This window comes from Macaca nemestrina, chromosome 1, assembly GCF_043159975.1.
Source record: "Macaca nemestrina isolate mMacNem1 chromosome 1, mMacNem.hap1, whole genome shotgun sequence".
NCBI lineage: Eukaryota > Metazoa > Chordata > Mammalia > Primates > Cercopithecidae > Macaca > Macaca nemestrina.
In genome coordinates, this window is record NC_092125.1 from 163,576,488 (window position 1) to 163,603,364 (window position 26,877).

Consider the following 26,877-nt stretch of genomic DNA (forward strand, 5'->3'; position numbering starts at 1 on the left):
ATACGTAAAACTTTGATAAGTAATAATAAAATGAAGCTTTTATAGACCATATTAAAAGTTAGAAAAGTCAGTAGGAATGTAGCCTATCTATCTGAATAATGAAATAAGAGAAATTAATTTTAAGAGTGTATTAAGATCTAAATGTTTTACTTTCTAAGATTAATATAGTTCAATAGATGCAATCCCATTCAGTTTTCCAGTCCTAAGGAACTAAAACAGATTCTACAATGGAAAAGCAAACCTTAATTTTAGATAGGTTTGAAGAATGCAATTGTTTTCGCTACATGGCATTTATCAGTAACTTGAAGCATGTCAGAAACATTTCCCTTCTAACTGTTCTTTATAGTTATCTTCACATCTTCACAGCAAAGCTTTATCTCTGCACCATTCAACAATCCGAAGATAGGACTTTTAAAAGATATCTTCCCACAGATGGGGGAAATAAAACAGTTTACTTTCACACTGTAGGTTTCACCAGAGGACTTGGTAAACATACCTAATCCATTGAAGTCCTTTATAACATTCAAAATCTGTACTGTAGAGCTAAATTGGAGTGAGGAGTGGGTAGGACAGGGTGTAGGATAGTACTGGAAAAATTATTCCGCCCCATCAATTTTTCCTTTTGTAAAACGGGTATTTTACCAACCATAAATCCCTATATGTTGTAGTACTTAACCACCGGAAAGAAGGATAAAAGTCCCCACAAAGAGGACCCTACCCCATTCAACGTGGTGATGGCATTGTGTCCTGGACCACATTAACGAGGGAAGGCACACCATGGATTGTTTGGACTTTTCTTTCCTGAAAATTCATCAGTAATAAAGAAACACTTCTCACCTGCTCTGGATATCCATCCATACTCCTTTGCCCTTTCGTTTGAATTAAGCACCGTCCAGGTTGAGGTCCCCGGGTGGCCTGTGAAGAGGGGATCTGAATAGGCAATGGTGACTGAAATTGCTGAATGGTCACTTTGTTTATATTTCCTTCATATGGCTGCTGCTCCCGGCTGCGATGCTGAAGGCTTTGGGACCCCATCAACGTCTGGATATGGCTGCCTGCCTGTGGAGAAGATAATCTGTCAGGCAAAGATTCATGGTGCTGAAAGGATGTGATTAAAGTAGAAAGCATGTACAGAATACTTCTCTGGTAAAGCGGCACCATTTGGGCTCTCAGTCATGGCCGGAAGGGATAATGAAGAAACAGTAAGGGTCTGCCTACTGTGGTTTGTGAAAATGTTAATATTGGAGCAAGGTCACATTAAATACATTCATAGTCATCTGCTGGCTTGCCAGAGATAATTTTAACCTCACTTTAAAGGAACAAAATTCAGTTTGAAAAATCTCAGGAAGAAAATTAAGTCACAACTTAAAGGGAAGCTGTATCTGATATTTCATCTTGAAATATACCAGAGAGAGACAGAGAGATGTCAATATATGTAACACCAGGGGGGAAATGCTGGAAACAGTTTTCTGATTCGGAAGCAACTAAGTTTGTTCAGATGAGTATAACCAATATTTATCAATTATCACCATTATTCAAATACAGCCTTTGAAATCTCTAAGTTACATTAAAAATTAATCATGTGATAAATTCCTGTGGGGGCACTAGCTATGGAAACGTCTTCAAAATGAGCTCTCTCTGCAGAAGATCATCTGGTCATGAGCTTCCAGATGGATTAATCAGTACCCCTTATTTAAACGGATAATGATAATTTCAAAATTCTTAAAGGTGGAGGAGAGAGGGTATGCTTGCTGCGGTCTCTCATCTTTAAATGATATGATCATACCCCTACTTCTTTGTTGACTCCTGTTTTCTCACCTTCATTTTAGCACCAGCTCCTTGCGTCATTCTGTCTGATGTCTTTTCTACCAACCAAGCAAGCAGTTTTGTGTGTGAGCTGGTAAGCCAGAATATGCCTTTCTAAACTGAGAATGGCTTAACATGGAAGTCTAAAATGGAAAATGAATGCTGATCATGAATAATTTTAAACATATATTTTAATGCTGTGCTTAGTACTTCACCCATTACTATTGAAAGATGTGGGGATTTATTTCCTGAATTCATTTTCTTTCCTATTGATCTTTTAAGGATAGGTGACATGAATTCAAAAGTGAATTTCATCTTTGAATTCATTAGCTAGGAAAGCTTGTGAAATTTCCTGACTAATCAAGATTTTTGATTACTATGAAAAAGTTAGGCTGGAGTCATAAAAAGATAATTATTAAATAAGTATTCATGGAAGAGATTAAATTTAATTATTTTAAAGTTTTTAAAGAAGAGCAACATAAAAAATACTATAGTGATAATGAAAAATCATTTGCAGAGGAAAAATATACTACTGGATTCCAAACAAGAGACAATTTCAAAAGAAAATATTCAAAATTATAATTTGGCAATATGTAAGGCAAAATAAACAACCATTTGATTATATTTTAGATGTCCAATTGACTGTCTTGGTATCATTTACAATTGTTTACATTCAAAAACAGTAAAGATATCTCACACATGAGAAACTGGAGGAAAAGATGCAAAAAAGGGCTTCAGACTATACCAGCACAATGTGAAATCAATTATCAACCCAACTCTGTCCAACACATATCCAGTGATTACAGATCTATAACCTCATAAATACAACTAAGATAACCTCATAAAGGGCAAATCTGTATTTCTCCATTATATCTATTCCCTTCTCAGAAATCTTAATGAAAGAAGATATTTCAGCCTTTTCAGCCATTCTAGAACATTGAACACCCTTGTGGTCAAGTTTTTCCTTATTGCAAATTCAATTCTTGCTTGCTGCCATGGAATATCTTTTCTTTTTTTTCCAGGGGGTGTAAGTTGCACTGTGTTTTTGTTTGGAGGAGAGGACAGCCATGATAAGCTCAGTATCACATTCTGATCTGCTGTATTATTATTTTTTTTCTTGGCAACGGAGTCTTTTTTCTGTTGCCCAGGCTGGAGTGCAGTGGCACGATCTTGGCGCACTGCATCCTCCGTCTCCCAGGTCCAAGTGATTCTTCTGCCTCAGCCTCCCAAGTAGCTAGGATTACAGGCCTGCATCACCATGTCCAGCTAATTGTATTTTTAATAGAGACAGGGTTTCACCATGTTGGCCAGGCTGGTCTCGAACTCCTGACCTTAAGTGATCCACCGGCCTCAGCCTCCCAAAGTGCTGGGATTAAAGGCTTGAGCCACAGTGCTTGGCCTGCGCTGCTGTATTTTGAATGAACTCACTGGCATGCCCAGTTACATAGCTAGAGAAAATGATTTCAGGAGTCAGAGGAGCTGGGGGTGGAACTATCTGACTGAGGGTGACTGGCCTGGCTACTGAGAAATCAACTGATTTTTAAGTTTACATCTGCTTCCACTGGCAGAATATTCATGGGTCTTCAGTCAGTGCTTGAACCAGTGCAAGTGACAACTGGCAGTTTAATTGAAAGTGATCATATAGATAAGCAAAGCATTTTTCCACCCAGACAAACTTAGAAGGATCCAGAACATAGCTTGGTTCCATGAAATATAATCTACATGAGAAAATGAATAACTGCTTATGGATTACTTTGTTGATTAGAGTATTATAGTACTAGTCTATTCAAGGGTGAAAAGCAAATGCTATATATTGGAGAACTATAATAGCCTTTGTTATTTGAATTTAGTTTTAATTTTTATTTGTAGACACAGAGGCTTACTCTGTCGCCTGGGCTGGGGTACAGTGGTGTGATCATAGCTCACTGCAGCCTTGAACTCCCGGTGTAATAGCCTTCAGACTTACTTTTTGGGTGTATTTTTTCTTCTAATAGGACAGGATGTGAGCTCAAGATTATGCTGATTTTGAACTCTTTGAGAGCAAGCATCATATTTTACTTACAGTTTTTAATGACTGACACAGTAACTGGCATTTAATAAATAATAGCTACCACCCAAACACTCAGTGCAAATGTGCTAAAACACCATATACATATTACCTCTTTAAACTTTACAATAGTGTTAAGAGGTAATTTTTATTATACAATTTTACTGAGGACAAAACTAAGGGTGGAAGAGGTTAAGTAAATTTCCCAAGTAATACAACTGGTAACCTGACAGCACCATCATTTGAACAAAGTCTGTCTATCAAAGGTCGTCCTTTTAAACACTACATTATACTGCAACCCTTTCCCCGCAAATTGACACCCACCCCGATTAGTTGAACCATGAAGTGAAAAGGAACCATGAAAAGGAACAAAAGGATCAAGTTGTTGAGCGAGAGCATATATTATTCAATTTCGTTAGCAGCTCTTTAATTTGCCAAAAGGCAATTTCCTACTTAGTGGATTAGGTCTATCATCTGTTTTAGATGTTGCACATGTGACTTTGAGCTTTATAGTTAAGCAAATAGGATGATGCTTTTGTATTTAGTAATCTAGTACTATGAAGTAATTAAGCTTATGCTCTTAGATGGCTTGGCAAAACAAACAATAGGCATGAAAGGAACATGCTGTAAAGTCATTCTGTTTGCAGCAGCAGCAGCAGTAGCAGCAGCAGTTTTTTGTCTCTCTTGGGCTATAGGCTGTGATGAATGACGTTGGGGAATGACAACTGTAGAAAGCAAAGAATTAACACAGTTTTTTGTAAAGTTAAACAAACGTAAATGACAAGACATCTAGAGGGACAATAATGGTTCAGAAGGACTATAAAGAGGAAGTTGTTTTTTACTGGCACAAAGGCTTGAGAAAAGTAATAAGGATGTTCATGATGAAGTTCAAAGAACTGATGAAAATGCAGAAAATGTAAGAGATTAAACTTATTCATGCAGAGGGTTAGCTGTGAGAACACTGACTCATACTGAAGGGAAATTTGAACATGAAGGTTTCTGTAAAGCTTGTGCTACACATTTTGAATAGTAAAAAGAAACAGAGAAGATTTGACATTTGTTTGGAACTTTCAAGGGGAGGTTGGTTGTAAAAAATAACAAGTATTTGAGGAGAAGAGTGATGGAATATGTTGTTTTGAAGTTGACCCCCTAAAAACTGTCAAAGTTTACAGGGAAAACTCCAATATCTATCGGACCCAAGAAAATACTTATGTCAAAAACCACAGAAAAGAATTGTTGATTTGATAGCGAATGGCACTGTTCATGCAAAATTCATCCCACAGCGAATCAGGCTTATTATGTGAAAGTTGGAAGTATTTGGGAGGTTTTGTATAATATAAAAGACATAGCTTTATCACTGTAAAAATGATTTGGTTTACGCCGTTCTTTTAAAAAAGAGTGTTAGACTGAGAAGTGTATTATGTTACCCAATTTGGTCATCTGTTTTATTACCCATCTTGGCTCTTGAACCACCTGGGCTTGCTTCCAAAAATCAAACACTGCCTTAAAAGATTACAATTTACGCCACTGAGAATGTTCAAAAGAACATAATTCATTCTCTAAAATTAAATCCAAAAGAGTTCTTAAAATGTGTGGAAGCAGAATCATCTCCAAAGCATATTTTACTTACTGATTTCGAGGAATTAGCACTTGTATAAATAAGTCAGTATCAGTAATTTTATAAAACAACAATAACAACAAAACCCAGGCCTATTACTTTCTATTCACATCATGTTTTCCGTGGCACCCCCACTTTTTTTAAAACGCAGGTTAGTTGTTAAAAATTAGGCCAGTAGGACATCTGCTTCCAGGTAGATGGGGTAGATGTACTTTGCCCTATTTCTTCCATGAAGTACAACTAAAAAACCTTGGGCATCACACATAAATGTAAGAAGACTATGAATAATAAAGAGAAGGCAGACTAGCTAGGGACCTGGGGAAAAAGTCACAGCATGGTGGTAAGTTCTCTGGGCTTATTTTTGTGTCATATATCACAGACTTGGAGCTGAAGAAGCAGACAATCTGAAAATGCCAATAAGTATAAACAATGCTCCAACAAAAGTCTACTCTCTCTAACCAATGAATAGGAAAGATGCAGTCTAACAAGACAGAATGCTTTTAGACAATAACTCCTCCACTGAACACCATAGAGAAAAACTGTAGCCCCACCCCGAACAATGCCAGCAAAAGTCAAGTGTTGAACCTAGACTTCTACCCTTGTGAGGATGTCACAAGGCACACAAACACTTTCGTTAGAGTGGTGTTAGAAAAGGCAAGTAGGTGCACAGCATTCATTCCCATCAACTAGTAATAAGCCCCTCTTCTTCAATGGTGTCAGTGGTGACCACACAAGGAGTTTGGACTTCCACTCCTACCCAGCAGTAATGAAGCACCCTTTACCTTACTAATGAGGTGGTGTCAGAGAAGGCCTAGTAGAGAGTCAAGACTTTCCCCATCATCCAGTGGTAATGATGCTACCCCCACTAAATGGAGACCATGTGGGGAGATGAAACTTCCATCCTCACTTAGCAATGATGAAGAGCCTTTGACTCAACTGTCACTGGAAGCTGAATTGGAAAATTGGACTTCTGCCTTCACCTGGCCATAGCAAGGCGGCACCACACCCTTCCCCAACTGGAGTGGTATCAGAGAAAGGCAGCTAAAACAGAAGCTTTAAGTAAGATACAGAGTTTTATAACATAATATAAAAGTGCCCAGGTTTTAATTAAAAAAATCACTCATCATACCAAGAATCAGGAAGATCTCAAACCAAATAAAAAAAGACAATCGATAGATGCTCATACTGAAAGGACAAAGATGTTAGAATTATCTTACTTTTAAGACAGCCACTTAAAAATGCTTCCATGATCAATTACACACACACACTTGAAACCAAAGGAAAACTGGAAACCTTCAGCAAAGAAATATAAAGTCTCAGCAAAGATCTCGGGCATTGTAGCTCAACCCTATAACCCCAGCATTTTGGGAAGCCGAGGCAGGTGTATCAGTTGAGGACAGGAGTTCAAGATCAGACTGGACAACATGGCGAAACCCTGTCTTTTAAGAAATACAAAAAATTAGCCAGGTGTGATGTGTGTCAGCTACTCGGGAGGCTGAGGTGGGAGGATCACCTGAGCTCAGGAGGTCCAGGCTGCAATGAGCTCTGATCACATCACTGCACTCTAGCCTGGGAGACAGAGTAAGACCATGTCAGTAAAAAATACATAAAAATTAAAAAGAGTCTCAGGAAAGAAACAGAAGATATAAAGAAGAAACAAATGGAGATTTTAGAGCTGAAAATAAATAACAAATCAAAAACTCAGTCAGTGAATAGGTTTAATAGCAGATTGTAGAAAACAGAGGAGAGAAACAGTGAACTGGTAGACAGGACAATATAAATTATTCAATCTGAATAACAGAGAGAAAACACGTTGACAAAAATATAAGCAGAGTCTTAGGGACCTGTGAGACTATACAAAAGTTCTAATAATAACGTTATCATGAGGAGAGGAGAAAGGAGTTGGGGCTGAAAAATTACATGATAAAATAATGGCTTAAAATTCTGAAATTTGGTAAGAGAAATAAACTTACAGATTCAAGAAGCAAGAATTCAGTAAGCAAGCAAGAAGCAGATTCAAGAAGTAAGAGTTCCACATAGAACAAACCCAAGGAAATCTATGAATAGACTCTGATATAGTTTGGCTGTGTCCCCACCAAAATCTCATCTTGAATTGTAATCCTCACAATCCCTATAATCCCCACATGTCAAGGGCGGGACCAGGTGGAGGTAACTGGATCATGGGGGCAGTTTCTCCTATGCTGTTCTGATAGTGAGTGGGTATTATGAGATGTGAGGGTTTATAAGCATCTGGCATTTCCCCTGCTTGCAGTCAGTCTGTCCTGCCGCCCTTTGAAGAAAGTGCCTGCTTCTCCTTTGCCTTCCACCATGATTGTAAGTTTCCTGAGGCCTCCCTAGCAATGTGGAACTGAATCAAGTAAATCTCCTTCCTTTATAAATTACCCAGTGTTGGGTATTACTTCATAGCAGTGTGAGAATGCACTAATATAGACACACTATAATTAAACTTCTGAAAACTAAAGACAAGAAAAAATCTTAGAAGCAGCCAGAGGAAAAATCGACACCTCACATATAGAGGAAGAAGACTGCATAACAGTGGGTATCTTATTGAGAACCATGGATGACAGAAGTAGTGGCCTAATATTTTTCAAAGGCAGAAAGAAAAGAACTGTCAGCCTGAAATTCTATACCTGTGAATATATTCTTTAGCTATGAAAGGGAAATCAAAAGACACTCTCAAGTGAAAGAAAACAAAGATAATTTGTTGCTACCAGACCTATCTTAGAATAATGTCTAAAGGATGTTTCCTAAATAGAAAGGAAACGGTAAAAGAAAAACCTTGTAACATTAGGAAGAAAGAAAGAACATGGTAAGAAAATATACAGGTAAATGCAATGAGCTTTTTTTCCCTCCTGAATTTTTGAAATTATGTTTCATGATTGAAGTAAACATTATGTCACCATCTGATATGACTTTAAATGCATGTAGAGGAAATATTTAAGACAATTATTCACAGAGGAGGATGAACATAATGGGTTTCTGTACTTCACTTGAACTGGTAAACAATGACACAGTAGACTCTTGTAAAATATGTATATATAATGTAATACCAGGAGCACCCACTAAAAAAAGCTATAGAAAGAGACATACTAAAAATGTTATAAATATAAAATACTCAAAACTAAATATATAACACTAAAAACAGTATAAATAAAAATGGAATTCTGAAAAATGTTCAGCTGGCCTGCAGGAAGGAAGAAAAAGAAAACAAAAAAGCTAAAAAAAAAACAAGCATAAACAGAAAACAAAAGATTAAGTTGAGACTTAAATCTTAATGTATCAATTCTTACTTTAAACGTAAGAAATCTAAATACACGAATTCAATTGATAGATTTTGGCACAGCAGATTAAAGAACATTACTTAACTATATGCAGATTATAAGAAATCACTTCAAATATAATGATATGGGCAGGTAGAAAGTAAAAGAATCTAAAAAGATACATCATGCAAATATTAATGAAAGAAAAGGAAAATGGCTATATTAATACCAGACAAAGTAGACTTCAGTGCAAACAAACCTTTATGAGAGACAGAGAGGGATTTTATATAATGAAAAATGATTCAATTCACCAAAAAAACGTAGCAATCCTAAATGTGTACACATTAAACAACAGAGCTGCAAATATTTTAAGCAAAATTGATAGAACTGAAAGAGAAACAGAAAAATCTAAATGTTAGTCAAATTTAACACCCTTCTCTCAATAGCTGATGGAAAAACTAGGCTGAAAATTATAAAAAAGGTAGAATTCAACAATACCATTAACTAATCATATCCAATTATCACTTATAGAATACAGATTCTCTTCAAGTTCCTATAGAATATTTATGAAGATAGATCATATCCCGAAACAGACAACAAAATTCAACAAATTTAAAATAATTGAAATAATATAGAATGTGTTCTTTAACCTTAATGGAATCAAACTAAAAATTAGTAACAGAAAAAACAAAAATCTTCAAACAGTTGAAAACTAAACACACACTTCTAAATAATCCACAGTTCAAAGAGGACATGTCAAGGGAAATAAATTAATATTTTAAACTCTAAGTAGGTGAAAGTACAATATATCAAAATTCATGGAACAGCTAGAGCAGTGCTGAAGAAAATTAATAGCAGTAAATTGCATGTATTAGAAAAAAAGATGTATCAAGTTAATCACTAAGCTCCCATGTCAAGGGCCTAGAAAAAAGAAAAGCAAAATAAACCCAAAGTAAACGAAAGGAAGGAAATTAATAAACAGAAGAGTAAAAATCAATGAAATTGAAAATGAATAACAACTGACAAATTAATGAAACAAAGAGTGGTTTCTTTGAAAAAATCAATAAAATCAACACACTTCTAGCAAGACTGGAAAGAAGAAGGAAGATACAAATGAACCAAAATTAGGAATGAAGAGAGGATATCACTAAGACCCTTTAGACATAATAATAAAAAGGTAATACTACAAACAACTCTACATACATACATTTGACAACTCTAATGAAATGGACTACTTCCTTGAAAAACACAAACTACCACAGCTCACCCAATATAAAATATAGATAACTTGAACAGCCCTACAACTATCAAGAAATAAAATCAGTAATTTAAAACTCCCAGGAAAAAAATATCCAGACCCAGATGGTTTCACTGGACATTTCTACCAAATATTTAATTAAGAATTCTCCAGCTTGGGCAAAATAGTAAGACTCCATCTCTAAAATTTTTAAATAAAATATTAGCCAGTGTGGTGGTGCAGACCTGCCATCTTAGCTACTCGAGAGGTGGAAGTAGGAGGATCACAGTGAGCTATGATTGTACCACTGCAATCCAGCCTAGGCAACAGAATGAGACTGTTTCAAAAAAGAAAAAAGAAAAATTCATACCAATTCTACGTAATCTATTTCAGAAAACAAAAAAGAGAACACTTCTTTATTTTATGAAACAAACATTACCCTGATACCAAAAAGCAAAACAAAACAAAACAAAAAACCAAAACAAAGAAATAAAGGAATAAACAAAGGAAGGAAGTAGGGAAGAAAAAACCACTATAAACCAATATCCATCTTGAATATAGATGCACAAATCCTTAATAAAACATTGGCAATGAAAATTTAGCAATATATAAAAAGAATTATATACCATGACCAAGAGATGTTTATTCTAGTGATACAAAACTTGTTCAATATTTGAAAATCAACCAGTGTAATGCACCATATTAATGGGCTACAGAAGAAAAATTGTGATCATATCAATGGAAGCAGAAAAAGTATTTGACGGAATTCAACATCCATTCATGATTAAAGTGTTCAGAGAAATAGGAATAGAGGGGGAACTTCCTCTACTCAATAAAGAGCATCTACAAAAATGTATAGCTAATATACTTAATGGCAAAAAACCAAATGCTTTACCACTAAGATCAGGAGCAGACATAAATGTACGCTGTCACTGCTCTTATTCAGCATAGTGCTGAAAGTTGTAGTCGGTGAAATAATGGAAGAAAAGGAAGTAAAACACATGAAGATTGAAAAGAAAGAAAGAAGCTGCTCTTATTTACAGATGACATTGTCTAGATAGAAAACTCAAAAGAATCAGCAACCAAAAAAATCTAAAACTAATGAGTGAGTTTAGCAAGGTCATGGGATACAAGATAAACATACACAAATCAAATGTATTTATGTATGCTAGCAATGAACACATGGACACGAAAATTTAAAATGCAATACCATACATAATCATTCAAAAATGCAATACTTAGGTATAAATTAAGCAAAGCTTGTATAAAACTTATAAGCTTAAAACTGCACTTATATACTGATGAAGATATCCAAGGAGATTTAAATAAGTGGAGAGACAGACTATACTTATGGAATGAAAGACTTAAAAACTAAAGATTCTCTCCAAATTGATATACCAGTTTAATTCTTATCAAAATTCTAGCAAGATTTATATCTCAATACATATGATTATTCTAAAATTCAGAAAGACAATGAATCTACAATAGCTAAAACAACTTTGAAAAAGAAGTATAGAGTGAGAGGAATCAGTCTATCTATTTTGAAGTTTATTAGAGTTGTAATCAAGAAAGATCATGTGTTACTGTATTTGCAGAGGAATAGACACATAGACTAATGAAATAGAGCAGAGAACTGATAAATAGATCGACAAAAATATGTCCAAATGATTTGAGACAAAGATGCAAAAGCAATTTAATGTAGGAAAGAATCTTTGCAACAGATGATGCTGGCCCAGTTTGACAGCCACAAGCACAATAATTGAACTTTGACTTATGTCTCATATCTTATATCAAAATTAACCCAAAATAGATCACAGACTTAAATGTTAAATGCTAAGAGAATGAAAAAAAGTCAAGCTACAGAGTTGGAGAAAATACTTGTAAATCATGTATCCTATAAAGGATAGTACCTAGAATATATGAAGAACTCTCAAGCTCAACGGTAAAAAGCTAAACAATCCATTTAGAACACGGACAAAAGATACGAAGAGACATTTTACCAAACAGGATATTCAGAGAGAGGCAAATAAGTACATAAAATGATGTTCAACATTATTTGTCATTATGGAAATTCAAATTAAAACCACAATATTTGCATAATTCACCTCATAATCTGAGTTAATTTTCATTAAGTGTATATATCACTACATACCTAACAGAATGACTAAGACAAAACACAGTGCCAACACCAAATGCAGGAGATGATGAGGAAAAACTAAATTACTCACATATTGCTGCTGGCAATGTCAAATGGTAGAGCCACTCTGGAAAAATGTTTGGTAGTTTCTTTACAAACTGAACATGCAAGTACCATATGATCCAGCAGTTGTATTCCTGGGCATTCATCCCAGAGACTTATGAAAACAGGTTCACACAAAAAGGTGCGCACAGATGTTTATAGCAACTTTCTTCATAGTAGCCAAAGATAGAAAATAACCCAGATATCATTCCATGGGTAAATGATAGACAAACTGTGATATATCCACACCATGGAATACTACTTGGCAATAAAAAGGAAAGAACTATTGACACATATAACAACCTGAATAAATCTCCAGAGAAGTATGCTGGAAAAGCCAATCCCAAAAGGTTACATACATACAGACCCCATTTATATAGCATTCTTGAAATGGCAAAATTAAAGAAATGAAGGGGATTACAGAAATGCCAGGAGTTAATTAAAAAATAATTATACACACAGTACAGATAACATAGTCTTTGGAGTCAAACGAACCTGAGTTTTATTCCTTGCTTTATCACTTTTTAGTTATGCAATCTTATGCAAGGTACCTAAGATTTCTGCTTATCAGATGAAAATGCAGATATAATAATTAGTGCTTAAGAGAATATTGTGAAGATTAAAGAAGATAATGTAATACACTGAGTGTATTGCTTGGGATATAGCATTCTAATGGCAATGAGAACAAAAAGTTATCTGCAGTGCAAAGAGTGAAGGTCTAACTGTCTGGCTACAGCAATAAATAACCACTGGAAAAAACTGATTTTAAACCTGTTGTAATTAATCAATAACAACTTGCTTTAGAAACTGCACTTGAAAGTCAACCAGTCAGCAACAGTCTGACTCAAGTAACCACGCTTCTCCCAGTGAAAGTTTTGCCAACTATTTTTTTTTTTTTTTTTTTTTGAGACGGAGTCTCGCTCTGTCGCCCAGGCTGGAGTGCAGTGGCCAGATCTCAGCTCACTGCAAGCTCCGCCTCCCAGGTTCACGCCATTCTCCTGCCTCAGCCTCCCGAGTAGTTGGGACTACAGGCGCCCGCCACCGCGCCCGGCTAGTTTTCTGTATTTTTTAGTAGAGACGGGGTTTCACCGTGTTAGCCAGGATGGTCTCGATCTCCTGACCTCGTGATCCGCCCGTCTCGGCCTCCCAAAGTGCTGGGATTACAGGCTTGAGCCACCGCGCCCGGCCGCCAACTATTCTTAAATAGTCTAACTTCTGAAAATCCACCAATCACTGAGCTCCTTGCTTCCTGAAATCCTATTTAGCTCAGAGAGGTTGTACCTTGCAAGTTATTTGTATGCAAGCAGTAAATTATGCATTCTGTTTCAGATGTTGAGACGTGGCCTCTTTTATGGATGGGGACAGAATATATAATAACTAACTAAATATATTCTGCCATAAGTCAAGATGATACTACTTACTCTGCACTATTAACATGACTAATATTTTAGGTTGCTGTGATTCATCTTTGTTTTTTCACCCCTAGATATCTCCATCCCCATCATTGTAGATGTTTTTAATACAATCATCTAGGTAAAGAGAGGAGTCGGTATTCATGGATAACTAATTCAAAGAGATGATAACTCATGACTTTGGTCTCATTAACAACGTATTGTTAGGAACAAAGCTAAGTGAAAGTTAGCTTATCCATAATTCACATAGATTTATATCCAAAATAATAAAAATTATAATAGCTACCATTAATTAAACACTTATATAACAGGCACTGTGGTAAGTATTTTACATCATAATCATAGTTAATTTTCAAAGCCACTCTATCAGATAAGCATCATTGTCTTTTCTTCTTAGATGGGAAAACCGAGAAGCAAAGTTTAATATGCTCAAGGTCCAATAAAGACAAAGTTAAGGTGAACATTTCTCCTGAACTTTTGCTTAAAAGAAAACAGAAGACAAGATCTTAGTAAGAACTAAGAAAAAAAGCCGAGTTTTTTTTTTTTAATTACAGTTTACTACATAGTTTAGTGTATCACCTATGCAAGGTACCCTGTATTTAGTGTAATTACCATTTTGCTGGACGTGTCAATATTCAGTGCAGTTGTATCACTTTCACAGGTAGTTTTGGTGACAGGACTCAGGTTATTTTGTGGAAAACGGTGACAGCATCAACCAAGAAGCATTGACAGAAATCACAGAGAATATACTCAAGAAGTCTGATGTACTATGTTATTGAGAAATGAAATTAACAAAATGAACTAAATTCAATATGAAGAAGAGGCCTCTAGCGCTTAAGAGACCTTTTAAAGTTTATATTGTACTTAGTCCTCCTGATTCTTTTTGTTCTGAGATTCACAAAGGTCAATAAAGAACTTGTAAATGTTTCAGATTAAAGAACATGAAGGTTTGGAAAACAGATGCATTTCAAAATCTCTAAAAATTCTGATTTGCGTAGACCAATAAAAACAAATTGAAGATGACTCAAAAATTATTTTAAAAAATGTGACTAGTGCTTGAGTTTCTTTCTTTTGAAAATGTAACAACAAAAAAATACCAAGCCGTGCCAAAAAGTACTAGTTACATATATATCAAATATATTCCTGGTGTTGAGTTTATTTAATATTTCAATGGGCTATGCTATAATGTTTTCTGATTTTTTTTTTGTTGGGTGGGGTGTGTGGGATAAAATATATGAGGGGAATAATTAGTGGGTAGAGTAGGCTGTATACCCAGACAACACTGGATTCCAATCCTTATCTCTCAGTTTCATACACCTAACTCCACGCCCCATAAAGTTGTGAAGATGATATGAGAGTGTTTTGCATGTTAAGCATCTTAGTACAGTGCCTACTGTATGTACTGTAGATATTCTTTTTCTGATTATAACAACCTATTAAGCTGAATCTTTTCGTCCTGTTTTACTTGTACTTAGGCCAGCTCGATGCCAAAATCTATGTTCTTCCATGTCAGTGCCAGAAGACAAACTTGCACAAATATACGGAAGGAAGCTCTGCAGCTTAAAATAAAGGGGGCAGGAAGCTGTTCCTTCTGTCCTGGGGTTTTGGTGACATTTCATCCTGGTGGCATACCGCAGTATTTTTAGAGGGCATTCAAAATATTTGCTGATCTTGAATTTTTTGGGAGTCAGATACTGGTAATATAAGTGTCTCCAATGACAGATAAAAAATGAGGTGGTAGGACCTTTCACTTCAGTGTAAATGTCTTAGCATAGCCGCTGGCTGATATACAAAGGCAGTCATCTTTGGCATATTGAATCTCTATAAGTACATTCTCCTATGATTAAATGTCAACCAACAAAACATAGCTACGGATTTAGGAAATTATTTACCAAAATTAAAAAACAATGGAGCATCCTTAGTAGCTGAATGATGAAACTGAGGATGAGTCTACACTTTTCAACCTATGGTTTGTTTTGTGATGATGCTGACGTATATTCCCAGAATGGAAGATGTTAACAATAACGATAAAAGTTTGACAACAATTTATTTCACCCTTAAGATTTCTAAGAACCTACAGCTAGTAGAGTAAGTCGGATAAAGACCAAGTGGCAAGAAATGGAATCTTATAATTTTGACATCTCTATCTGGCAACTATCCTTGATCTCTGCCAGTTCATCTCAACCAGGAACATTTTTATGGCATTGGATTAATTCCACATTTTTGCTTTTAGATTTCTCTCCAAAGACAGCATAAATGCTATTGAGTTATTTCAATTTTCTGGAGAACAGTCATTTGTTTTTAAGGAACATCTATGTCAAATATTGATGGAGTAAGTACTTTAATCTGCCAGTTTTTCTATTGCTTTAATCTGTGGCAAGTTTATTTTCTACCTCTGACTTAATAGCTTTCTGACGGACATTTTTGGGGTTTACACTTTTATTAAGGAAATAATTTAGAGTAAGACTGGGTGAGAACAATCCCCGATTTTGTGACGGTGATGTCCTTCAATACTGCAGACAGCTGTATTGTTGCACTGGTATTAGGAAATAAAGGTATGCTTTGTGAGTTAAAGAATAATGTTGTCTTGAGAAAAATCCAATACAAAGGTGACTGTAAATTAAACAGTATTTTATTCAGCTGTCATTTTTGCTTTCAGTTAGAGATTTTTTTCCATTCACATTTTCACAACCTCCTATCCCCGCTATTTCTGAGAACAAGTCTAATAACAATAGAAATAGAATGAGCTTTAAAAACACCCATGAATTAAATAATACTAAAATCAATCAATTAGAAATATATTATCCTAGCTCTTCAGATTAACAAAATAAATATTTGAAATGGATTGTTAAATAAATTGTTTCACTGATTTCTTCAAATCCTTTTTCCTGATTCAACTGCTATTATTAAGTCATGGAGCTGCCTCTGAAAGGTCTCATTTTCATGGAATTTTTGATTTCCTCCAGGTCATGTACTTTGGTTTATTTGGCATTGGCTAATAATTATTAACAAGCAAGTCTACATATGTATATACCATCTCTATCTTATATCAATAATTTGCAGTTGCGGGGACAGTGACTCTAATTGGACGTGTTTAGTCTTATTTTCCCAAGTATAGCAAAAGGCATGGCTCTACTGATTTTCTGCAAAAAAAAATAACATGGTAATATATAAATTAAGATATGTTTTAAAAGAGTACCTGGAATTCATCTGAATGAGATTACTGGCAAAGTTATGTAAAAGGAGTGCAACTTGATTTGAGCCTGCAGATATTCATATAATTGTTCTTTGGATTGTTCTGCACAATATAATTTTTACAACCTCAACAGTGCATTTTTATTTTGTTCCAGAGCAATAACTAATGTTACCGCCATAAAGACCATACTGAAACAAGTTTAGTAGGGATGCAGGCATACATTTGATAGACAGGGAAAGTAAAGGGGTGTCTTAATACATTACTAATGTATCATTAATATAAGCATCAGAAATCTCAAAAGCCTCCTATTGGTGTTTGGTGGGTGCCTAACAATGTTGTCAATAACTGACCACTAATCAAAAGTTCTATAAGGTATAATTTTCATCTACCTACCTCTTCTTCTCTTAACCTGTCCTAACTTGGAGGATGTTTGTGTGACAGTGGTTGATTGCCTCTCAGGTGACCAGTATGATTGTAACTACTACTTAAAAGTTCCTTTTCAACCAGAGGTGAAATTAAAGAGTAGGTACTTATTAGCCACACAAATAATTCAGTTCTAGGTTATTTCTAGATACCAAAACTCCAAGGAAAGTAGGGTTGCATTTCTGTAGATCTAAAGAGTCATTTTCAAAGTCTCACTGGAGATGAAGGCTCTTTTTATTTGAACACATTTGGTATCTTCCCACTTTTCCACTTTTTTATGTCCTGAAAAAAATGGCTTTTGGTCAGGAGAAAAACTGCAAAATTTCTCTTTAAGAAATGTCTCTCCAGGGGCTACAGATTGTGCTAAACATTTTTTAAATTAAAAATTATAATTACATGATTTAATCAATTTGGCCTTTCACTGAACTCATTTCTTGTTTCTGGGCAGAGCTTACTGACAGTGAATGCATTTGGCCGCTGTCTCTTGAAGCTACTTTTCCTCAGCAGCCTCAGCAGAATATGTTGTTACCACAGGTACCAATGCAGTCTTTACATTGCTTGACACAAAGTTCTAAGTGACACCACCAAAAGGAGGGTAGGGGAAAAAGATGAGAGAAACAGAGAATCTCCACCTACCTACTGACTCAAAAGATCCCTTTTCCTAGCATTTAGAAAGCTGTTTGGAATTGAGAATGACTCTCTGTAAGGAACTCCAATTTGTTTCTGAGTTTTAGTGACTGCCTAGTCTACCAGAAACAACATTTACTCTGATCAGTGAAAAATTTGTTACTGTCGGAGGAGAAAAATGAGGCTTGGGAAAGAGAACCAGGAAAGAGAAGTCTCATGATTGAGACTGGTATTACTCCCAGTGATGGAGAAGATTGTTCTCATTTGCTTATGGACCAATGAAGTAAAGACATTACTCCTGGGGGTTCTTCACTGTTAACAACATGCATTTCTTTGGGAGGGAAAAAATACAAAGCCTAAGGCAAAAAACAATTCTATTTGACATATTTGCTTCTGTACAAAAGGAAAATTTAGTTACAGCATTGACAATCACTCAGGTTTTAGAATCATTTTTCAGTTTCAATTTTACTCTAAACCAGAACAGATATTCTTGACTTTGAGGTTAATGGAAATAAGAAACAATTCTATTTCTGCATCTCTTATATGTAATGTTTACCTGGGTGATTTTTGTATCTGCTTCTTCCACATCTTGACTTGCTTGCTTACAGCCTCATGATCTACTCTACTTTCTGCCATCTATTTTTTTCCCCCAATATTTAAAACCTCATCTCTCTCTCTCATCTATTTCAGACTTTTTTCTATTTCTATGTAAATAAGCTACATTCTCCCCAACTTTTGACATAAGGGACCTCAACAGCACAATGCTTAGCCTCAGTTAAATTACAAAAGCCAAAAATTATAGTTACTTTTATTCCAGTTCTACATACACAGAGTACTGATAACAATATTTCTTTTCAGTGGAAAACAATTTCAATAAATTTACTTTTCAGTGACTGTAATTTAACGATTATCTTTTTTTGGGGGTAGGGGGGAATGGAGTTTTGCTCTTGTCACCCAGGCTGGAGTGCAGTGGTATGATCTCAGCTCACTGCAACCTCCCCTTCCTGGGTTCAAGGGATTCTCATGCCTCATCCTCCCCAGTAGCTGAGACTACAGATGCACACCACCATACCTGACTAATTTTTTGACATTTTTAAAGTAGAGATGGAGTTTTGCCATGTTGGCCAGGCTGGTCTCAAACTCCTGGCCTCAAGTGATCTGCCTGCCTCGGCCTCCCAAAGTGCTAAGTGCTGGGAATACAGGTGTGAGCCACTACAACTGGTCATGATTATCTATTTTAGATATTTATAAAATAATAAAATGCATTTATTTAAATTTCTAGATATATAGGTTAAGGTGATTTTTCTTAAGTTGTACTTTTAAATATCTTTTAAATAAGTTGTACTTATTTTAAATTACATTGGTTTATTCTGGTCTTCTGAAAAGTTTTTATAATAGATTGACTTATATTACCAAGTAAAATCCCTGCAGAAATTTGATCCAGTTTGGGAAGAATCAATATTGTGAAAATTGCCATACTGCCCAAGGTAATTTATAGATTCAATGCCATCCCCATCAAGCTACCAATGACTTTCTTCACAGAATTGGAAAAAACTGCTTTAAAGTTCATATGGAACCAAAAAGACCCCACATTGCCAAGACAATCCTAAGCCAAAAGAACAAAGCTGGAGGCATCACACCACCTGACTTCAAACTATACTACAAGGCTACAGTAACCAAAACAGCATGGTACTGGTACCAAAACAGAGATATAGACCAATGGAACAGAACAGAGCCCTCAGAAATAATACCACACATCTACAGCCGTCTAATCTTTGACAAATCTGACAAAAACAAGAAATGGGGAAAGGATTCCCCATTTAATAAATGGTGCTGGGAAAATTGGCTAGCCATAAGTAGAAAGCTGAAACCGGATCCTTTCCTTACTCCTTATACGAAAATTAATTCAAGATGGATTAGAGACTTAAATGTGAGACCTAAAACCATAAAAACCCTAGAAGAAAACTTAGGTAATACCATTCAGGACATAGGCATGGGCAAGGACTTCATGTCTAAAACACCAAAAGCAAAGGCAACAGAAGGCAAAATTGACAAATGGGGTCTAATTAAACTAAAGAGCTTCTGCACAGCAAAAGAAACTACCATCAGAGTGAACAGGCAACCTACAGAATGGGAGAAAATTTTTGCAATCTACTCATCTGACAAAGGGCTAATGTCCAGAACCTACAAAGAACTCAAACAAATTTACAAGAAAAAAAACAAACAACCCCATCAAAAAGTGGGCAAAGGATATGAACAGATACTTCTCAAAAGAAGACACATTCATACAGCCAACAAACATGAAAAAATGCTCATCATCACTCGCCATCAGAGAAATGCAAATCAAAACTACAATGAGATACCATCTCACACCAGTTGGAATGGCAGTCATTAAAAAGTCAGGAAACAACAGGTGCTGGAGAGGATGTGGAGAAATAGGAACACTTTTACACTGTTGGTGGGATTGTAAACTAGTTCAACCATTGTGGAAAACAGTGTGGCGATTCCTCAAGGATATAGAACTAGAAATACCATTTGACCCAGCCATCCCATTACTGGGGATACACCCAAAGGATTATAAATCATGCTGCTATAAAGACACATGCACACGTATGTTTATTGCGGCACTATTCACAACAGCAAAGACTTGGAATCAACCCAAAGGTCTATCAGTGACAGACTGGATTAAGAAAATGTGGCACATATACACCATGGAATACTATGCAGCCATAAAATGTCCTTTGTAGGGACATGGATGCAGCTGGAAACCATCATTCTCAGCAAACTATCGCAAGGACAAAAAACCAAACACCACATGTTCTCACTCATAGGTGGGAATTGAACAGTGAGATCACTTGGACATGGGAAGGGGAACATCACACACCGGGGCCTATTGTTGGGAGAGGAGAGGGGGGAGGGATAGCATTAGGAGATATACCTAATGTAAATGTCGAGTTAATGGGTGCAGCACACCAACATGGCACATGTATACATATGTAACAAACCTGCATGTTGTGCACATGTACCCTAGAACTTAAATTAAAAAAAAAAAAAGAAATTTGATCCAGTTATTTTAAGCACAAATGATGATTTGGCCACATGGTTGACAGAAAAACAATTTATGATTTTCAAAAGGTATTTTAGATCTTACCTTTCTAAATTTTTATAGAAAGAAACATTGAAATGTATTACATTAAAAAACATGACAAATGACACAATTAAAATAAGAAATGAATATTCCTCCTGATAAGCTTAATTAAAAAATCTTAAAAAAAGTATTTTAGAAAAAGCAAAAATTACAATTTGGGGGTGGGGTGGGGTAAAGGAAGAATAATAAGAACATGAAAATGACCACACACACACACACACACACACACACACACACACACACTTTCTTCTAGTTTCTTCTTCTGATAAATTCCGAGATATGTCCCAGAGATGACAATCCTGGCAATCCTGAAGTGCTTAATATCTGAATTAATATTGTAGATGTGAGAAAATCACAGGCAAGTTCAGCATAAGAGGTAAGTTTGTGAGCCAAGACTAATCAGCAAATTTTTAAAGCCTTCCTCTTCCTCTGAGTCCATCCTGATACTGACCCTTGTTAGCCATCTTTATTACTCCAACTACCAAGTCATTATGCACTTAACCTAGAACACTCAGGGAGGGAACAGACACTCAGGGTGGAAAGAGTCACTGATGCTAAAGGAGACCTTTGAATGCCTAGTCTCTTGTTACTAAAGAATTTTCAGATTTTAAAATGCTAGGATTTTATAGTTTCTTGGTTATCCATTCTAGAAGGGAAGTGTTTGGTTTCAATGGTTTTAATATGTCACTGTAGCCTTTTAGCTGCAATGTTTTTCTGCTCCATCATTCTAACATACCCTTGCAGATATTATCCTTTAATTTTACATTTTACAGATAATCAACGTGTTTAAGACTTCTAATCCTTTTAAAAGAGTATCATTTTAGAATTAGGGCAAAACAGCCTTGTCATCCCTATAGAGGATTTGACCAAATCAGAGTACAATATCTGAATTTAAAATAACATGTTTTTGCATTTATCTTTTATAATATCACTTTCATATTATTTTCTGTTACATATTGGAGGGAAATATAAAATGATAAGTTATCCATGTGAGCTTGGCAAGTAACCTAATCTCTGAGTATGAGTTTCTTCTTTAACAAAATAATAGTGCTTACTTCATATAGTTGCTGTGAAAGTTAGATAAAGAAATATGTTAAAGCATTTAACACACTGCCTTATGTAAAAATTTAATACATGGAACCAAATATTGTGACTATAGTGACTGTGGCATAATCTGATAGACTGTAGGAGTAACAGAAGTGATGTAATAGGACCCTAAAATACAAACTCTCCTTCTGAAACCATGGTTGTTTTCAGCAATGGCAAAATTTTTAAACAGCAGTTCTTAAAGTATTCATATAATACTGCCTGGAATTTTGGGTGGGGGATTTACATAGCTATAAAATGTTCTTCTAGCAGTGAATCCTAAACTTTTTACACTAACAGACATCAAAATTTGAGATTTTGGGCCGGACATGGTGGCTTTCGCCTGTAATCCCAGCACTTTGCGAAGCTAAGGCAGGCAGATCACTTGAGGTCAGGAGTTTGAGACTAGGCTGGCCAACATGGCAAAATTCTGTCTCTACTAAAAATACAAAAATTAGCTGGGCATGGTGGTGAATGCCTGCAATCCCAGCTACTTGGGAGGGTGAGGCATGATAATCACTTGAACCCAGGACGGGGAGGCTGAAGTGAGCCGAGATCGTGCCACTGCACTCCAGGGTGGGCGACAGAGCAAGATAATGCAAAAAAAAAAAAAATATATATATATATATATATAGTGACTCTGGGACTGCATAGCAAGAAAGGAATAACATCTACCACCTAATTTTACTCCATTAAAAAAAAAAAAGACAGCATTTAACACTCTTGGCATTTTTCCATCACTTTGTCACTCTCAGGTGCATAGGACAGAAGCAAAATTCTGAGAAATAAACACTTCTTGTCCAATTACTTTATGTGTCTAAGTTTTGGATCCACAGCTTGGAAGATACTCATATTTGTTCTCTGTAGTGCTTGAAGTGCTGGCTGGCATGGCCATGAGCAACCAAAAATCTATGATAGCCACAACAGAGAGCCACAAGTTCAGTCAAAGACTTTCCATAATTTCCCCCCAAATCCCTACAGTATTACTGTGTTTTCTGATGGCTTAGTTGGAGAAACAAGATTAAAAAAAAAAAAAATCTACAGAGGCTTGGAGAAATAGACTCAAATCAGACACTGGCTAAGAATTCTTTACCACTTATTCCCCTTTGATTCCCCATTCAATTTGTAGTTCACTTTCTATCTTTCCATTCCCATTATGTCTAGCCTAAGTACTCACTCCATAACAACTGCAAAAATAATATTAACTTTTAAAAATGTCATTGTAGAGTCAAATAGAAACCCAATAACTAATAGTACAATTATCGCATCTATTTCAGCAAATTTTACAGCCCAGGCTAATACTCCCATGACCATTTTTCTTTCCTTAGGTTGATTCTCACTGAATATTAACTTGACTATTCAACTAATATATAATATGTAATATAAACTAAATTTGAATATTTAAAGTGGTCCTTATTCTCTCTACTCTGAGAGGTGATAGGTGGACATATCTATTTATAGGTTCAGGAATCTCAGATTTTAGGCAAAATTGCTATAATATGGGATAATCAGAACCTGCTTATCATAATAGTAGGAAGAAGACACAGTACATTTAGTACATTACTTCTTTCTTGAGTTTTATAGGTTTCTTTACTTACCCTTTAATGTAGATTCCTATGGATTCCATCCCATCATTTAAGCAAACTGCTTTTGCTGATATCACCAATAACCTCCTTGTTGCTAAATCCAAGGAGCCTTTAGTCATACTTATCTTGCTTGACGTTTTTGTCATCATTTGACAGTTGATCATTCCCTCCTAAAAACATTTCTTCCCTCACTGTTTCCAAGGTGCCATTTTCCCTTGTTTTTCCTTTTACATGTTTCTTAGCGGTCATTGAAATTGAGAGCCCCATCTACTCTACTCCAACTGATCAGCCAAAGCCAATCATAAAACTCCATTTCTTTTTCTAGGATGGGAAGTCCTTAGCTATTTTGGGTCAGTGAGATGTAAGATGAGGCTTGTTGAAAGACTCAGGGAAGAAAGGTTTTGCACATAAGAGACAGCTACTGGAAGCTTGCTTCTCTCTCTTGCTGGATTTGAAAGAGGAAGCTCATATTACCAATCGTCATTGGTAGTAATCTTATAATTACGAGAGAAACCAATTTTAGGATAGAGCCAACAGTGTGGTGGCAGAGCGGAATGGGAAAATAAATCCCTAAGTATTTAATAAGGGAGAACAAAGTACTAAAGTTGAGGCATAGTGTAAACCTCAACTACTTCTCATGTTTAGTGAAGTGTTTCCTTGAAGTTCAACAATGTCTCCCTTGAATTTTCTACAGCTTGCAGTAAAATCACTGTATTGATCCAATCTTTGATTATTTCTTTTCTGCCTATTTTTCCTATGTACTGTACATCTCTTAAATGTTGGTGTTCCATGGAGTTCTGTGTCATCCTTCTGCCTCATTCATGGCTCAATAACACATATTCTGATGATTCCTAAATTTGAAGCTCCAGCTAAGATTTCTCTACTGAACTTAGGATAAATATATCCAAACATCCACTGAACATTTCCACTTGGATGCCTTAAAACTACCTCAAATCAATATGTAAAAACCTAAACTCTTCTCTCTTCCTCCACTTCCACCTATTACTCTTTCTGTATTTCCCTTAGTGAATGGAACATCATCACTCCCCTGACCAAATTAGAAGCTTGGGTATCAACCTTGGAACTTTTATCTATCTCTATGCCCTATGTCCAATCACAAGATTGTTTTGGCTCTAACATTTATCATGATATTGGATCTATGAATTTGTTATGGTTTGGCTCTGTGTCCCCACCCAAATGTCATGTCGAATTGTAATCCCTATGTGTTGAAGGAGGGACCTGGTGGGTGGTGTTTATATCATGGGAGTGGACTTTCCTCTTGCTCTTCTTGTGATGGAGTTCTTATGAGATCTGTTTGTTTAAAGGTATATAGCACTTCCCCCTTCTCACTTTCTGTCCTACAATCATGTGAAGACATGCTTGCTTCCCCTTTGCCTTCCACTATGATTGTGAGTTTCCTGAGGCCTTCCTAGCTATGCCTCCTATACAGCCTGAGGAACTGTGAGTCAATTAAATCTCTTTTCTGTACAAATTACCCAGTCTCAGGTAGTTCTTTATAGCAATGTGAGAATGGACTAATACAGCATTTCTTTCCATCACCCATTGTTTCCATTTACTTTCACCTGAATTACTATAGAATCTTAACTAGTTCTATTGGCTCCAGTCTTTCTCCTCGCTAATTCATTCTCTGAAAAGCTATCAGAGGGCTCTTTAAATAAAAATTTGATCATGTCCTTTCTCTGTTTAAAACACTTTATATTCCCATTCTCATTTCCCACAGGATAAATCCCAGCATCATCTGGCTCCTGCATATCTCTCTAGCCTTATTTGACACCACTGCTCTTAGTTTCCTCACTAAACAGGTACCCTTTCCAGGTGGTGTCATAGCCCTGTATCCCATCTTCTTAGCATTAACCACATCATATTATGTTTACCTATGATGCTGAATATTACCCAATAGTCAAATTAATAACATGCATAAAATAAATGCCTGTAAATCAGTGGCATTACCAAATATTTTGGATAAAATAAAATTTGATATTTAATGCATTTTTTGAAAGCACTGAAGTAGTCATCAAGGGAAAAATCACTTAGGTTATAAAGAATGTAAGTATGTAATACATATGTAGGTTACAAAGCACAATTATAAAATGAACACTCATGAGCTTAAAAAGTAGAGTGTAAAGAACCATAATTCAATTTTAGAATTAGAATAGTTCCAACGATAATATCCACTTTCTCCCTGATTCCATCCCCTACCTTACCTTTAGAGATAACCACAGTTCTAAATACTATATTTACCATTTACTTATAATAATAGGTTTCTTATGTACTTATGCCTAAATATTATATTTTGAGTTTTGCTTGTTTTGGGATTTGTAAATATGGTATTACATATTTATGCCATCTCTTGAAACATTTTTCCATTCAAATTATGTTTCTAAAGTTAACACACATTATTGTAATTATAGTTTACTAATTTTCATTGCTTTGAAATATTCCTTTGTGTGATTAACATAATTTATTTACATACTCTCCTGGTGGTAAACATTTGTTTTTTTCCAGTTTTCTGGTATTGGAAACATTTCATGTACCCTGAATGACATGTATGATAATTTTTCTACTTTAATACCTTAAGAGGAGAATTGATAGAATGTAGGGTATGTGCATATTCAGCTTTGCAGGAAAATTTGTAACCAAGGTGATGGTGTTTCATATTCCCATAAGAAGTCTAAAAGAGTTTCCACTGCTCTTATACCTACAAACAACTTGTATTTTTCAGATTTCTTAATTTTTGCCAGTCTAGTAAACATAAATGGCATCTCTTTTGCATTTCCCTGATTGATAAAAAGGTTCAGTTTTGTTTTAGTATTTATTTACCCACCTGATTCCCCTTGTATTTTGCCAGTTTAAAAAAACTGTGTTGTATGTCTTCATTACTGATTTGTAAGAGCTTTAAAAAATATATTTTAGAATACAAATTCTCTCTTCTCTCATATATGTAGCAAGTATCTTATCCCAAGTTGTGGCTTTCTTTTTACTCCTGCTGTGGTAATCTGTTATGTAATATTATAATTACCTCCTTATCACTCAGCACACCTTACTAGATAAAAAGGCTCTTGAGGTAAGAAACTGTATCTTTTTCATTTTTGTTTCCTCAATATCTAGCAAGTACTCCACACATAGTTGTACATATAGTTGTTCACTAAA

At 35.6% G+C, this 26,877-nt stretch overlaps 1 protein-coding gene across 9 annotated transcripts in view; it reads right to left on the minus strand.

Moving 5' to 3' along the window:
• Window positions 1-26,877, minus strand: part of LOC105498361 (leucine rich repeat containing 7) — a 571,142-nt gene that overhangs the window by 65,806 nt on the left and 478,459 nt on the right. For all 9 annotated transcript variants that reach the window (XM_024798135.2, XM_024798136.2, XM_024798139.2 and 6 more), the window contains one exon: window positions 838-1,059. In XM_024798135.2, coding sequence (XP_024653903.2) covers window positions 838-1,059 — 222 coding nt within the window. The remainder of the gene's footprint in view (window positions 1-837; window positions 1,060-26,877) is intronic.